This window comes from Diceros bicornis, chromosome 24, assembly GCF_020826845.1.
Source record: "Diceros bicornis minor isolate mBicDic1 chromosome 24, mDicBic1.mat.cur, whole genome shotgun sequence".
Classification (NCBI taxonomy): domain Eukaryota; kingdom Metazoa; phylum Chordata; class Mammalia; order Perissodactyla; family Rhinocerotidae; genus Diceros; species Diceros bicornis.
Genome location: NC_080763.1, coordinates 49824280 through 49837066, shown reverse-complemented (window position 1 = coordinate 49837066; position 12787 = coordinate 49824280). Strand labels below are relative to the sequence as shown.

At 56.0% G+C, this 12787-nt stretch overlaps 1 protein-coding gene across 1 annotated transcript in view; it reads right to left on the bottom strand.

Moving 5' to 3' along the window:
• The window catches only part of MTA1 (metastasis associated 1), a 45627-nt gene extending 33534 nt beyond the window's left edge, over positions 1–12093 (bottom strand). The window contains exon 1 of the mRNA XM_058567890.1: positions 11913–12093. Coding sequence (XP_058423873.1) covers positions 11913–11940 — 28 coding nt within the window. The 5' untranslated portion in view covers positions 11941–12093. The remainder of the gene's footprint in view (positions 1–11912) is intronic.
• Between the last annotated feature and the right edge of the window lie 694 nt (positions 12094–12787).

The window sequence follows — 12787 nt, the reverse complement described above, 5'->3', positions numbered from 1 at the left end:
CCACGACTATGTGACCAACCTGAGATAAACAACCTGGACCCTGAGGCTCAGGTAAGCAAACTTCGTGTATACTGTCACTCATGGTGGCTGAGAGAATTATGCACCGTCCACAACTCCACCGGGCGAGGCCAACTGGAAGCTTGCAACTGGTCTCTCCTGGACACTGACCTCCGTGCTTCTTACTTTTGCTGATTTGGGTCTGTACCCTTTTGTTGTAATAAACTGTAACCATGAGTATAATTGCTTTGCTGAGTTCTGTGAGTCCTTCCAGCAAATTATTGAACTTGAGGATGGTCCTGGGGACCATGAACTGTAGCATGCAATTGCATTACAGATCAATCACTCTCAAATGAAGGTTGGGTGGGAGCTCCTCAACACTGTTAAATGCATTTTGAAATACAGAAATTTCCTTTGCACTTGCACTGAGGTCCAGGAAGCACTGCTGGAACTGTAGTTTGAGCTCAGGAAATACGCCTGCTGCAAATCTGGCCGGAATGGAGGTCGCATTTCTCGTTTTGACTTTTGACAGTAAGGAAACTGTATAAAGCAAGTTTGTGACTCAGACATTTGTTGTCACCAAAATGACTTTACCACAGTATAAGTTTTGCATTAACTGCTATTTTATGCAATTTTCAGATGAATTCATGAAGGATCGTTATCAAGTATGCAGCAAAAACTAATTTCCAAAGGCATTCCGTGTTTGATAATGGTGGTTGAGAGTGGTTCTTCTCATTCCGAAAAATTTCTATTTCCACCGAGTTTAAGAAATTACAGTAAAATTTAACTATTGCTACACCATCAAGCTGCTGTATGGTAGGGCAAGTCAAGATATTCAGCTTGTATATCTGATAAAAATTCACAGAACTAATGATAGTTAAGTCCACGAGGTCAAAAGAAGTTCACTGTTGACCCAACTGGTTCCATAAGACATGACAGATTCAAATATTGTCCACAAAGTACCCGCTGACAAGGAATACGAGTAACTGTAGGCTTTAAGCACCTTACATTTTAACAAGCTTTGTAAATTTGTCCAACCAAGCCCGTTTCTGCTCCATACATTTTATCACCATCATTTATAACACATCTGTATTAGCCAGGGTTCTCCAGAGAAACAGAACCAACTGGAGAGATGTATGCATATGTGTGTGTGTGTGTGTGTGTGTGTGTGTGTACACACACATATGTTTATTATAAGGACTGGCTCGTGTGGTTATGGAGGCTGAGAAGTCCCACAATCTGCTGTCTGCAAGCTGGAGACCCAAGGGCTGCAGGTGTAAGTCCCAGAGTCCGAAGGCTCGAGAACCAGGAGCTCCAATGTCTGAGGACAGGAGAAGATGGACATCCCAGCTCAAAAAGAGAGAGCAAGAATTCACCCCTCCTCAGCCTTTTTGTTCTATTCCAGCCCTCAATGGATTGGATGATGTCCGCCCACAATGGGGAGGGCAGATCCTCTTTACTTAGTCTACTGATTAAAATGCTAATCTCTTCCAGAAACACCCTCTTGGACACACCCAGAAATAATGTCTTACCAGCTATCTGGGCCTCCCTTAGCCTAGTCAAGTTGACACATAAAATTAACCATCGCAGCATCTTGGCAGATTCCACTTCAGTTTGCACTAAATTAGTGTTTTCCCCAATTGTTCGAAAATATTCTCGGCATACCTGGTCCACCAGACTCTTCACAGAGGCTCATCTTCACTAACTTCAAACTGACCACTGATGCCTTGAATAAACAACTGAACAGCTATCAGTAACATCTGTTGACTCATTGAGAGCGGAGGAAACCAGTCAAGATGTCTGCCTTGTCTTTGTTAGTGTTGATGGTGCTCCCTGATTGTCTTAAAAAAGTTTATTTCCCCTGGACACATTTCTGTGGTCGCTGCAATCAAACATGATTTAATTACGTCACCATCGTAAGTGGTTGTCCTTGCTTGGCTGATAAATGAGGTCCTTGGAAACTTTGATTATAGTCTCATTTTCATTTATTTTTGAGAAAAAGTTCAGCTGTGATGAGATACTCATTTTAAATTTTCTAACTTTTCTGACCATTTTCTTCTCGTGGGTTGGGAATACTAGGCTAGTGCCAACATACACCATATTCCTTTAGCACAGCTACAGTGTCATCAGATAATAAACGATGCTTTGTCATTTTAGTCAATGACAAAATGATGCCCATGCCACCAGGCCTTGAAACTACTACATTCAAAGTCCACTCTCTCTTGATGTTTCCACGCAAGGGGGATGTGAAGGCAAGGCGATACATGTGGCCCTTGAAGTGCTGATGAGTCACGACCGTGACAACGGGACCGCAGTGAGCAGAGCGCCACAGATGAGCTCTACCACAACCATTCAACTCCACCACTGTGGCTCAAAAGCAGCCAGAGAATGCGTGTACATGCATTAGCAAGGCTGTGTTCCAATGAAACTTTATTTAGGGGCACTGAGATTTGAATTTCATAAAATTTTCATGTGTGGTAAAGTATTCTTTTGATTTTTTTCTCAACCATTTAAAAATGTGAAAACCATTCTTAGCTCATGAGTCATTCAAAACCACGCAGTGGGCCGCAGCGTGCCAATCTCTGTCTGGGAGGACTCAGTATTGGTTAAGATGTCAATTCTCCCCCAAACGGATGTATAGGATGGTTTTGACACAATACCAATCAAAATTCCACTATTTTTTTTTCTGCAGAAACCAACAAGCCAATTCTAAGCTTTATACAGGAAATCTCAGATACCAGCCTAGGCTAAACAATTTGGAAACAGGACACAGTCAGAGGCTTCTCATCACCTCATTTCAAGATTTACTGTCAAGTTACAGTAATCACAACAGCGTGTATGGGCAGAAGTATAGACACGTATCAATGGAAAAGAGTTGAGCCAACAAATACAACCACAGATACATGGCAAGTTGATCTGACAAAGATGCCACTCAGTGGAGAGAGGATAGTCAAAATTTTAACAAATGGTAACGGAACAAATGGACATTCATATGAAAAAGAAAGAGAGAGAGAGAAGCTTGACCTTTACTTCACACAAAAATTAACTTGAAATGGATCATAAACTTAAAAGTAAAACCCAAAACTATAAAAATTCTACAAGAAAACAGGATAAAATGTTAGTGACCTTGAGTTAGACAGATTTTGTAAATACACAAAATGTACAAATTATAAAAGACAAAAATTTGCAAAACATATCTGATAAAGGACTGAAATCTAGAATACAAAACAAACTCTCACAACTAAACAATAAGAAAAGAACCCAATTCTAAACCCTGGGCAAAAGATTTATGCAGACACTTAACCCAAGACACATGGATCGCAAATAGACGAAAAGATGCTCAGCATCACTTTATCATCAGGGAAACGCAAATTACAACTCTACAAGATGGGCTGCTCACCTATCAGACTGCTGTGCAAGAGCAAAACCCGGTAAGATCAAGTGCTGGTGAGGATACGGAGGAAGTGGAACACAGGCACACAAAACGGTACCGCCGCTACAGAAAATAATTTGTCAGCTTCTCATGAAGTCAAATATATGCTTACAATTCAGCCAAGCAACCCCACTCCTGGGGATTTTTATCCATGAGAACTAAGAACATATGTCCACACAAAAATTCGAGCACAGGTGTTTATAGCGGCTTTACTCACAATCCCCAAACACTGGAAATCATCCCGCTATGATGTGAATGTCTGTGTCCCTCCAACATTCATGCTGAAATCCTCACCCCCAGGTGATGGCATGAGGAGATGGGGCTTTGGCGAGGTGCTCAGGTCATAAGGGTGGAGCCCCGGAAAATGGGATTAGTGCCCTTACAAAAGGGACCCCAGAGAGATCCCCAGCCCAGGAAGCAGGCTTCACCAGACACCGAATCTGCTAGAGCCTTGATCTTGGACTTACAGCCTCCAGAACTGTGAGAAATAAGTTTCCCTTGTTTAGAAGCCACCCTGTCTATGGTATTCCATTACAGCAGCCCGAAGGGACTAAGAGAAATCCCAATATCCACCACTGCTGGATAAACTGTGGTACATCCATACAATGAGTCCATTCAAGCAAAAGGAACCAAGTACTGACACAGGGACGAACCTCAAATACACCCCACTCGGTGAAAGAAGCCAGACTAAAAGGTTGCGTATCCTGCGATTCCATTTACACGGCATCTGTAAAAGGGAAAACTGTAGGAACAGAAACAGACGGTGGCTGCAGGTGAGGGAGGGGCTGACTACAAAAGGGCAAAAAGGAAATTTGTGGGGTTGTGGGAATGTTCTGAAGATTGTGGTGGTTACACAACTGTGCCCATCTCTCAAAGTCAAAGAATCAGGGAAGGGTACTATGTGAAGAGTGTGCTTCAATACACCTGACTTTAAATTTAACACACACACAGAGTCCGTCCTCGTTAGTCACAGTAATTATATTCTGTAGAGTCACCGCTAACCCTGGATTAGCAAGCACTGAACCATCGCTCCTGGGGAAACAGGGTCAGGTCCTGCCATCCTCTGGGCACAACACTTCCATCAGCCGATCAAGACATCACCTCGTTTGACGAGTGCTCCTGTTCGCAGACACCTTAGCACACAGGGTCGACGCATCAACATCGAGTTCATGGCCAGCAGCCTCCGGCTCACGCCTGAAGGAGGCTCACCTGACACAGGTGTTTTCTCCGTGAGGCCCAGCCCCGCCTTCCTGCGCTCGGGAACCCTGGCCGGCACTGCAGCACCAGGCTTGGGGCCACTTTAAACAGCGAAATCTCCAGCAAAAAGTATAAAAGTGCCAAAACACAGTACTAAATTGACTGGGAGAAGGACACGATTATAGTGTCAGATGAAACGAGAAGGCAGTGTTCCCTCGTTCACCTCAGCTGGGGACGTGCGTGTCAGGGGTCTAGCTTCTCAGCTCTGTGCACGCCTGCAAATGACCATGAAGGTGGCACACGTACTGATTTGGGGTTACAAATCAATGCTGGCGGATTTGCAAATACAGAATCCGTAATGAGTAACAAGGATGGACTGTATGAGTATGAGCAGCGAGCAACTGAGGCAGGGCGGTCACAGTGATGAGCGTCGGCTCACAGGGACGGGGGCCACAAGGAACCAGGTGGGGACAAAAGGAGGCCCCACAAGAACACGATACATGCCAGAGGGCCAAGCTGCACGGCAGCGACGCCCCCACCAGACTGAGAGTGGCTCAGCTCCCTGGCCTGCTGCCTGCCAAGCCCCATTTCTCAGAATCCCTCCAGAACCGACTCCCACCGGCTCCCTACTTGCTCATCCAAGGCAGGACAGAGGAGCACAGAGGCGCAGACACGTGCAAGCTGAGCATTTTTCTTTTTCCAGATTTGAGGATGGAATCAAGAGAAACACAAGCAGTACCTAGTTCCCTCGCCCGCTCCCTCGAGCTGGCTCCAGGGGGCCCACACCCCGCAAGGGCAGAGCCGGCCCGGACACACAGCCTCTAGCGCAGGATGCCCAGAGAAACGACGCGTGTCCCAAACACTGCTCGGGGGTCCAGTACCTTCACCTGCCAAACCTGGGCACCTCTGCAAGCCCGGAGCCTAGCCCACCCTCATGGCGGCACCCTCTCCCTCTGTCCTTGCCCTCAGCTCCATCCCCTGCCAGGCCTACCACCCACACACCCCACTGGGCTGGGGTGCAAAGGGACAGGATGGAGATCAGACTCTTCCAGGGGGGAAGCGGCCAATGACCCAGGGGCCTGCCTCCCTGAGGGGCTGGAGCGAAGGGCGCAGGCTGACGTCCTGTCGTGCAGATGGCTGGAGGGCCGGGACCCCCACTGGGCACCAGGCCTGAGTGCCGTGGATGTCCCCATGGTCCTCTGGACATGTCTGCTGGATGAAGGAAAAACATGCCCCTCCTCCAAAACTTTCCCCGCCAGCCCCAGAGAAGGCCCACCACTGACTCTGACACTGACCATATGGACAGGCTTTTAGACTCACGCTGTTTCCACAGGAGCACGTCCACCCAAGACTGACCCACGTGGGATGTGGCTGCCCTCTCACACGGCCACAGGAGAGGTGACCCCCTGGATCCTCCACACCGGCCCCGCGGCAGCCCGAGGAGCCCACTCTGCCTGGCACCCACAAACAGACCCTGGAGAGCCCGAGTGGCCCCTGGACCCATGCTGCAGAGGGGGCAGGGAAGTAGGGACCCTGCTCCAGGGGTATCCTGAGGGTGGGGATCCCTGCGGGGGGGGTGCCGTCCTGAGCTACTCACACCTGAGGCGCACAGCCCTGCACCTAGGTCATCACGATCACCCACGCAGAGAGCCCCTCGTCACCCAGGGGAACCTGGGCCTTGACCTGGGGCCCTGGGCCCACAGGGCCCCCTTCGCAGCTACAACAGAGGGCCAGGACCCACTTGTGGGGGTGACGCTGGGGGGCTGTGAAGGGCACTCTGAGTTCCTTGGGCCGCGCAGCAGAGAACACAGCAGAGCCCAAAGGCACCAGGCGGCAAGGCCGGATTATATGACCTCTAAGGCGCTCGGACCCAACTCTGCACACTGTGGAAGCCAATAAGCAGTTTTAAGCAGATCCGTTCCTTAGAAGGATCATCTCCTAAGGCAGGCCATGGACCACACAGCCGGGGGACAGCCCGGAAGACGATCAGGGAGGGGCTGTGAGGGCCCAGGAAGGCAGGCGGACAGCAAGGGCCAGGCTCTCGCACAGCGTCCCCACAAAAAGGCGCAGTGCCGACCCACGTCCCACTGATGAGGAGGAACGAGGCCCCAGCGGCCCCAAGAAACCTGGAACTCTAGGGGGGCCCCAGTGAGCGTGGGGAGGGCAGGCGGCATCCCATGGGTGCCCGAGGCCGCACTGCAGCAGGGACTCGAGGGACCAGGGGCACGGAGCAGAGCCCAGCCCACGGCCCACCCTCCCAGCAGCCCTGCCCACCAGGCCCTCCCCAAGGGCCACACCTTGACACTGGCAGCTGCACCTGGCAGAGCCCCCTCAGAGCCCAGACCCCCCGCAGCTTTGAGCAAAGCACCAGCACCCCTCATCTGTCTGTCCATGCATGGGGCCCTCGGGAGCCCCCAGAAGCCTGCGCCCTGTGACCACAGTTATGGGCCCACCCACTGCCCTGAAGACAGACGGGGCAGATGGGGACAGAGAGACACATGAGGGCTCTGGGCAGAATAACAAGAGACATTTTCGAACATCAAATTCTTGAGAGAAGGCACGTTAGCACATCACAGGGCGGGGGGGGCCTCCCAGGGAGCAACAGACTGCAAGGGGACCCAGCCCAAATCCAGGCAGGTGCACCCCAACTTCAGCTGGAGGCAACCTGGGAGGAGCGAGGCCCTGCGGCGGTCCTCACCCAAGCCGCCCTACCTCCTGAGCGCAGAGCGCCCGCCTCCATCCCTGAGTGTCCAGCACCCATGTCCACACGCCCACACGCCCAGACGCCCTGCTCTGAACCAGCTGCTGAGCAGGACCCCGGGGAAGGCCAGGCAGACATGCAGGGGTGCCCGGACCCCCCTGCCCTGCGGGGCTCCGAGAGTCAGGGATTTGCTTCTTTGGACCATTGACTCCAACATCCCTGACCAACAGCTGCTTTTTTTATTAATCCAAAAATTTAATGGCCAAATTTTTCTCTCAAAGCAACATGGAATGCCAGAAGCAGGCACTGGCCCGCCCCCACCCCAGCAGGCCTCCTCTGGCGGGGCAGCCGAGGGTGGGTGAAAGCAGCGCCCCCTGGCAGCCCAGGAAGCCCATCGTGGCGCCCCCGCTCGCGGTGGGTCCCAGGGCACTTCCCTGCTGGCCCTTCACGAGTTTGGAGTTTTCATGCATGTGAACGTCTTACCCACCAAAGTTTAAATTAAACAAAAGGAAGAAAGAAGCATTTCTGCCAAGAGGACAGGATCCCAATGATGTAAATGCAAACAGCAGGGCACGAAATCACAGCGTGCAAGATGCTGCCCCAAAAGAGAAGGGACAGCAGCAGGGAACACATCTTAACACCACCAGCTGCCTGGAGGGTCAGGGGTATTCCTGTCACCTTTTTAAAGTACATTTTCAAAAAAGCAAACTATCCAAAATAATAGATGTTAACTTCTAGAGATGAAAGAAAAGAAAAAGAAAAAACCTGAGGGGAGATGGTTACAGCCTGTCAATTATGAAGCCCAACGACCCGAACAGTCACCGTGCTGCAGGGTGGCTCACGGGCTGACTTCTGCTTTTCTGTTCTGAAACCTTATCCATCATCTTTGCACTAAAAGCACAGAGAGAAAAAGAATCGCCCTATGGTGCCCTCAGCCCACGGCTGGTTCTGGAAACCTGCCTGGCCCCTCGGGAGAACAGACCCTAGAGGAGCAGAGGTCTCGGATCCTGACCCTGCCAACCAAGTCCGGGCTCTGCCTGCCTGCCACACTGCTGACAGAAGGCCTCTGTCCACAGCCAGGTCACTTCCCTGGGGAGAACCAGGCCCTGTCCCCTCCCAGGCTGACCCACTCCACCCAGCTGGTCAGCTGGCACAAAGCCACTGCCACGCCTTTGCCCTGCCCAGACATCCTGGCAGGGCCTTGGAACAACCTGCCAGGTAAAATGCAGGATGCCCAAATAACTCTGGATTTCTGCTAAGAACTTTCTAGTGTAAGTATATCCCATACAGTATTTGGGACATACTTATGGGAAGACATCGTTTATCTAAAATTCAGATTCAGCTGGTGACCTGTACTTGTCCTTGCTGAATGTGGCACCTGTGGAAAAGGCTCTGTTTGAGGGGTCACTTCCCAGACTGTCCCTGCAGCGCTCCCCCAGGCCAGGGCAGGCTGCCCAGACAAAGTCAAGCCCCAGGCAGCAAGTGGCTCAGGGAGAGAGGGGCACGCTTCCTGTCTGGGCCTGAGAAATCCAGATGCCCCCCAACCCCAAGCAGGCAGCACCTCGGGACAGCATGCCAACCTGCCAATACCACCCACTATGACCACCAGCCCTGCCAGGACCCATTGGACGGCACCTCAGGATTCTGTCCAGAAACCAGGGTAAATGCAGTTTCTTCTACAGGCACCAACAGGCAGCTGAGTGGAAACCCGCAGTCATGCCTGTAGCCCTGGCCCACTTGCACTCAACCCAGGGCCCTGGAAGGGGGACTCCAGGACACCCTTAGAGGAGGGACATGCAGACTTGGGGTGGGCCAGGCCTCCCCTGCAGGAGCCGCCCCAGGACACAGAGATCCTTTTCCACACCACAGGGACACTAAGACATGGCAAGGTCTAGGGGTGGCCAGGCCCCCAGTGAGTTCACAGCCAGACGGGGGGCCTGGAGGCCAAGCGAGGCAGCTCACATGCTGGGAGGACACAACTCAGGGTCCAGGGGGTCCACGGCCAGGGTGGCGGGTCAGGGAGGGCTCCCTCTGGGACCAGTCTCAACAAGCAGGCACAGCGGGGGCCCTGCTGGAGCCCCCACCCCACGTGGCAGGGGCTGGCAGAAGCGCCTGGGGGCAGGGGTGAAGGCACAGCAGCTGCCGGCTTAGGGCCTCCAGCCCCCTGCAGGGCGGACGATGCCCAGGGGTCCACAGCCCACCATCCTGTCTCTGCCTCTCCCTCGGTCTCGGCGTGTCCATCCAGGAGCTGCGTTCCTCCATTCTGGTGATAGTTCCTTCATTTATTCAACATGCTACACCGACTTACATCAGGGCCAGAAACCACAACCCTGGGGATGGGAGGGTAAGATCCTGCCTGCGAAGAGGAGCTTCTGGCTGGGTGAGTTCAGTGGGGCACCAGGCAAGCTGGAACGGCCCAGCGCAGATGGGAGCCCTCTACCAGGTGAGGGAGAACCTTTCGGTGCAGCCAGCCCATGGGGGATTGGGTTCATGCCAGGCAGGAGAGGGGTCTGCACTGCAGAAAGGTGGTCCACGGGGGCGCGTGCAGAGAGGATAGCACTGGGAGAAGCGGCTGCAGCTGGTGGGGGCAGGGGGCTGTGGGGACAGAGGAAGGTGAGTCAGCCCTCAGCGGTCCAGGGCAGTGGGGGCGACAGGCAGCTACAAGGGCACTCTCTCTGGCGGTGTGTTGAGGAAGGACCTTGGAGGCTGACACTCCTGCCTCCCCTCACGGACCACTGGCTCTAAGGCTGGGAGATGAAGGGGTCCCTCCCTCACAGAGCCCCTGCACCATGCCTGCTCCCCACAGGTGCCCAACAGGGGCCTGCTGCTAAATGGGGGGCAGGCCACGTTCCCGTGACTGCCTCTGAGTCCAAGAAGGCAAAGAAGGGTTCAACGGCCAGGCAGGTGCACACTGACCCATTGCACAGATGGGGATGTGCCCAAGGTCACAAGGCTGGCCTGGCTGGCTGGAGACATGTGTCCCAGGCACTCGGGGGTCAGCCAGCCAGGGAGGGGGGTAGATTGGGGACAGAGATGACTTAAGAACAAGGCTGACACCATTCTCAGCCCTGACATACTCCACCAAAGGTGGGCAAGTGAGCGTCTGGAAGTGTCAGAGAGAGTGGGCCCTGATGGAATGGGGGGGCAACAAGGGTATCCCACCTCCTGTGGAGGAGCCAACTGAGGACCAGCTCAGAACCCAGTGGAAAACCAGGGGTGCAGCCTTCCAGAGCCCCCTCCTCACAAAGTGGGGCATGGCCCAAACCCGGGGGCTTCCTGGGGTCCAAGCAGGAGGAACAGCCCGGGAAGGAAGCCCCTCAGGGCCCCGGTCAGTCAGCTCAGCACACCCCCACCTAGGCTGTGGAGGGGTACGGGGCTGCCTGCCTCTCCCAAACCCTTGCAAAGCACCTCTCTGCTGGGGTGGGGTGACGGGAGGCAGTAAAAAGTTCAGGGGTGCCTCAGAAGCATGCTCAGAGTGACTGCAGGCTGCTGAGAACCCTGCGAGGGAATCCTGCTGGGGGAAGCCCCCAAGCACACACACAACCCAACCCAAGCGGCCGCTCTCAGGCACCCCTGGGCTCCCAGGGAGGAATGTGGCCCACACACAAGGCTCTTCATCCCTAGAAGGGACTCCCCGTTCATGGCCTGGTGGGGACTCCATACCTCAATGGCCCCAAACCCCCTGCTCCCTGGAAGGCAGCCACCACTTCCCAATGCCATGTGCTCCTGCTTGGGGAATGGGGGATCAGGCCAGGCCCCAGGCCCAGGCCCTCCCACCGGCCAGGCCCAAAAGGATGCTCCAGCCTCCCAGCGCCTTCCACAGCTCCTCTGCTGGGGCCCAACAGGCCACACACTCAGCCCCCAACAAGCGGGCAGAGCCCCCACCTCCCTGGTGCCCAGCTTGGCCACCACCATCCACTGGCCCCAATTGGGGCTGGCCCAAGGGGCCATTTCGGGTTGGGGTAAGGCACAGGCGGTGGTGGAGGAGCAGGCTGCTCAGCAAAGATGCAGTGGGAAGGGTAGGAGGTGGGGATAGGGGTGCAGAAGAGACGGGTGGGGGCTCCGGGGTAGGAAGAAGGATGGCCTAGCAGGCGAGCCTACAGTGGGGGAGGGGTGCAGAGGTGGAGGGAGGGAACCAGAAGTGGGCCGATGGGGGGGGGGGGGCGTGCGGAGGGGGAGGGGGAAGGGGGATGAGAAGAAAATTGGGGAGGGGAGGGAGAAGATAGAGGGGGCTCTGGACGTGGGGGGTGGGGCAGAGGGGACCAGGTAGGGGGATGGCGAGGCCGCGGGGAGGTGGTTTGGGGACCAAGGCCTGGCGGGGAGGTGAGATGGCGGGGGGCCGGCGGATGACGGAGATGGGGGGCCCGGTGGGGACGGAGGTTGGTGGGGAGGGCCCGGCAGGGACGGCGGGGGGACGGGGCACGGTGGGGACGGGGATGGCGGGGAGGATCCGGCGAGGATGGCAGGGGAACGGGTCTGGCGGGGACGGGGATGGCCGGGCTGGGGCCGCGCGGGGACGGGACCGGGGCCGCGGCGCAGGCAGCGCATAAAGGCGGCAGCGAGCGGACGGGCGGGCGGCCTTACCTCCGACCCTGTACATGTTGGCGGCCATGTCCGGAGGCCGGCGGCGGCGGGGGCCGCGGGCTGGGCCGGGCGGGGCGCGGGGCTCGGCGCGGCGGCCTGGAAAATGGAGGCGCGGGGACAGGGACGGGGACCGGGGCGCGGGGCGGGCGGGGGCGCGGGCGGGCGGGCGGGCGGTTTAAAGGGGCCGCGCTGCTGCCGCCGCCGCCGCCGCCGCCGCCGCCGCCGAGGCCGCCGAGGCCGCGCAGGGACCGAGGGCCGCGGCGCGGGCGGGAGAGGAAGAGGAGGAGCGGCCGTGGAGAGGGAGGGGCCTCGGGCGCCACCGCCCACCGAGCGGGCCGTTACCCGACCGGCCGCCGCGCGCGCCCCGCGCCCCGAGGCCGGGTTCTCCCCGCGCCCCCCAGGTGGTCTTCCCTGCGCGCCACTTCCAGGTTGCGCCCTCCCCATGCCTCCTAGGCAGGTCCTGCCGGGAGCACCCCGGTAGATCCTCCCCGAGCCCCTTCCCGGATGAGTCCTCCGGTCGCTCCTTCCCAGGTGGGTCCTCCCCGCTTTCCCCCTACGCCTGCGTCCTGCCGGCATCCCCAGCGCCCCTTCCCGCGGTAGTCCTCACTACACCCTCCACCCCTTTCCGAGTCCTTTCCGGGGCCTCCTGTCCCCTCTTTCCTACACACCCTTCTCCTGGGTGGATCCTCTAATTCCCCCACTGTCGTGAAGCTCAGTGGCACAGCCCTGGCCTCATGACCCTGCCCCACACCTCTCTCCCAGGCCTGGCCCTCTCCACTCACCCCAGGTCTTTGTCCCTGCCTCTCACTGCCTAGCCCCCACTGCCGTGCTTGGACAGTGATGGTGCCCGCATCCCACCTGGATGTGGGTGAGTT